The sequence below is a fragment of the Channa argus genome, chromosome 9 (assembly GCF_033026475.1).
Source record: "Channa argus isolate prfri chromosome 9, Channa argus male v1.0, whole genome shotgun sequence".
NCBI lineage: Eukaryota > Metazoa > Chordata > Actinopteri > Anabantiformes > Channidae > Channa > Channa argus.
The window spans coordinates 21,860,210-21,863,935 of NC_090205.1; the positions used below are offsets into that span (position 1 = coordinate 21,860,210).

The 3,726-nt window shown below is 41.0% G+C and overlaps 1 protein-coding gene across 3 annotated transcripts in view; it reads left to right on the forward strand.

The window, feature by feature from the left end:
* pth2ra (parathyroid hormone 2 receptor a) overlaps positions 1-3,726 on the forward strand; it is a 64,561-nt gene continuing 60,835 nt past the window's right edge. For all 3 annotated transcript variants that reach the window (XR_010915158.1, XR_010915159.1, XM_067515435.1), the window contains exon 1: positions 1-1,831. Coding sequence is in view for 1 of the 3 variants with exons in the window: in XM_067515435.1 (XP_067371536.1) it covers positions 1,745-1,831 (87 nt within the window). In the remaining 2 variants the exon portion in view is untranslated. The remainder of the gene's footprint in view (positions 1,832-3,726) is intronic.

Here is a 3,726-nt window from a genome sequence, read left to right on the forward strand (position 1 = left end):
GTTAAACATCTCTGGAGAGACCTGAAAATGGTCAACATTCCACCTGACTGAGCTTTAGAGCATTTACAAAGACGAATCACAGAAAAACCTCCAATCCAGTTGAGCACTGTTTTAATGTCTAACCCCAAAATGCTTGAAACTGTGATTGCAGCCAAAGGTGCAATTTAAGTAAGAAATATTTTAGTTTTTCCTTTTTTATTAAAGTTACAGACATTTCTGAAATTCTGTTTCCACTTTGTCATTATGGAGTACTGAGTGCAGATTGATGAGAACAAACTGAATTCAAACAACTGTATTCATAGGCTGCAACATAACAGAACTTTGAAGGGGGTCTGAAAATCTTCTGATTGCATTGTATAGGACATATGGGACAAGTTTGAGCAAGGATCCAGGTGTAGGGGGTCACTAGGGTGCTGGAGCCAATCCCAACTGTCACCTGGACAGTCAGTCTATTTGAGGGCTGACACAGATAGGTGTAAGCTGTTTTTACACATCCTGCACTTCTCTAGACTGTGATTCATGATCACATTCTCACCTAAGGTCAATTTAGAGTTACACAAATCACAAATGTTTTTGAACTGTGGGAGGAAACTGGAGTAGTTAGAAGACACCCACCTTAGTATAGGAAGATTTGGGCCGTTGAACTTCTAGCTGTAAGGTGGCACCACTAACCCCTCCTGCAAATCAAATAATAATATAGACCTAAAATCAAAAAGTAATAACTCACTAAATTATGCAACAGAAGTACAACTAACATCCTTCTGCAGAGGAAAAAAAAACTGCTCATAGGGGTCAACCTGGGGTTTAAAGAGTAGACCACTAAAAAAAAAAAAAAAAAAAAAAACACATCAGGAAAATCTAGATCTACATGTACCTATCACATCAACTAACCAGGTAACTATTATTTACGTTCTGGATTTCCGCGGGAGTTTTTTGGCGTTTTCCAAACGCGGTCTGACGCAGTAGGACTGACAGGGCAGGCATAAATGCACCGGTGACCTGGCAGGTGAAAAATGACCAGTACCATCTGCCACATTAATAAGAGTAATAAACATAATGGATGTTCCAGGTAAACACAAGGTAACCGGTGCGTAAAACAAACAACGACAACAAAAATCAATAATGTATAATAAAAACATCAAAATAGGCTTGATAGGAGACGTGTCCTGCTGCTAAATGTGGTGGTTGGACATTAACCCACAGCAGGTGCCGTGACATGCGAGACGGCAGAAGTAGTGGGGACAGTATTTTCCTGTCCAACCTTGTGACAAAGACTGTAATAGAAAGGGTTTAAAATAAATCTCTGTGGGTGCTGGGAATGTAGAAGACAGTTCTACTATGAGACACTTGAAGCTGAAACTCGTCTTCCCCCTCTTCGGGAACATGTTGAGCGCGTCTTATTTCCTCTGGGTGCCACATCACACAGGGACGGAAATCTCAGGTCCCAGCGTGCGCCCGGGGCTCGCACCGATGACACGGCGTTCGTATGTGAGAAGTCATTTCTCAGAAGCCTTTTCCCCGTGCACAGGAGGACGAAGTGAATGAGAAAAGCCACGTTGATTTCGCAATCTGATGAAGCCCGCTGTCGCATCCTCCCACTTAGGCTGGGCAGCTCAGTTTGTGGACCAAAAACTTTGTGGTAATGTGCAGTTCCGAGGCGACGACTCGCCGACAGCAGTGATGTTCATCTCAAGAATAAGGCTGCTTGGATTCAAATGAACGTGTAGGGGATTTGTTTGCACCGATGGACACGCAGGCAAACAGACGAACTATGAACTTGTTGATTTTAATGTCAAACCTCTTTTTGTTGTGGACTTCGACTGACGCACAGGTAAGAAGACAATGTTTGTCCTCTTGGTGTTTACGCAAACAGTGTTGACACGAGTTATTTTTGTGCGTAACAATATTCCTGTTTTGAGCCTGACAGTTCAGAAGCTGTTTAAACATATTGCCATTAACAAAATTATCTTTAATTTGATGCACTTTTAGAAAAAGACAGGCACAGCAACTGGCATTTGACATGCTACACTCAACTCTGAATATACAGACACTACAGCTCTAAAGCCCTAATGTCTTTGTGTAGAATTGTCCACCTGTGCGTCTTTCCATGCAGTTAAAGTGCTGCTCATGTATTTGCCCTGTAAATACAAAAGGAAGAAGCACACATGTGCTCAACATCTGGGAACAAATGACTCATATAGTTTGTACTCTCACCTTTCAGTTTGTATTTCTAACACATAACCTGTTGATAAATGGCCAAAATTTTAGTCTCCTACTCGGGGCTGACCCCCCTTTTTTAAATCGATTGTCACTGAATCAATGCGAACCATAAAGTCTGTCCGCTTCTCATATGAACGTGACTTTAAGGAGCTGCTGTTCCTCATTTGAGTAGTTGCGTCAATAAGCATCGTCTGCAGGTTTGTCTGACACTCTGTCTGTATTTGCAAACCACTTCCAATCTGATCAGGTCTGCCGAGCCTGTATGGTTTGCAATTAAGTGCTGGAAACTCCTCATTCTGGGGTGATTAGATGCTAAACGATCTGTTGTAAATGTTAAAAGGGGAGGAACTGTGACAACAAGCTAAAGTTACCTAAAAGAGTGTGCGGTGAGACTGGGTTGAGAAAACGTGTGACATGTGAATCACCAGACTGGCTGAATTACTGCATGGCCTTTAAAAGTTCCAGTTGTTCAGAGTGAAATGAAACATATAATGGTTTTAATTATTGTACTGTGGGCTGGTTTAAACGGAGCCTTATCAGCACCATGGACAGCGCCTTTAGTGCCAGGAATTAAAATACTGAGATAAAAGAGATTCAGTGGAAAAGAGATGGTGACTAGAATGTTATGCAGAGTGAATTATAGAGCCATGTGGGAAATTTTAAATGCTGATCTGCTCTACGGAGAGTAAAAGGGTAAAAATAATCCCCTAATGTGGCTGTTTGAGTTATTAAGGTGAACTTAATAACCATCTCAATTTAAAAAGGTCTATGTGTGTGAGTGTGTGTGGGAGGGTGGTATCTATCACTAATAGGCTCTTTTCAAAATCATTTAGTCATATAATCAAAGAGAAGGGGAAATTTCAGGGCACTCCTGAGTTTTGCTCATGTTTTCTTTTGCCTTAACCAGTGAGTAGCAGGTGAAGTAGTATCCCTCCTGTCAACATTATCTCCACTACTAAGAATACCTGCGGTGAGGGCTTCAAGGCTCAGGAATCACCCTGTGCACTAGCATCATTTTTTTTATTTATTTATTTATTTATTTTTTTGTTAATGGGTGTTTTTTCAGTTTGCATTTTTATTTGAATTTTTGAAAAGATTATTAGTGGGAGACCGAAGCAATTCAGAGGTCTGGAGCCACACTTAGTAAAGCCTACTTAGGCAGGTTGTGTCAAGGGGGTGAACATTTTTCAAGGTAACATGACTGTGCAGTTTCAAGATGCAATCCAAATCTTTTTAGAGCTTGCCAAGTTGTTTTGTTGTTTTGACAAAAATGTCAGAGCATTGAGGATTTAGTTTTTTTTTAACAAATCGTTTCTGAAGCCTGGCACCATGACAGCTGTTTATCCTTGGACCACAGTGACAACAGATGCTCAGACCAAGTCATTTTTTATGCACTCAGCCACTTTCCTAAGTGGCTTTATAGAATTGGTGCTGCCATTTGAACTCATTGCTGCTTGTAGCTGAATTCAGATACTATAGCTCGCTAGTGAAATTGGGCATTTACAT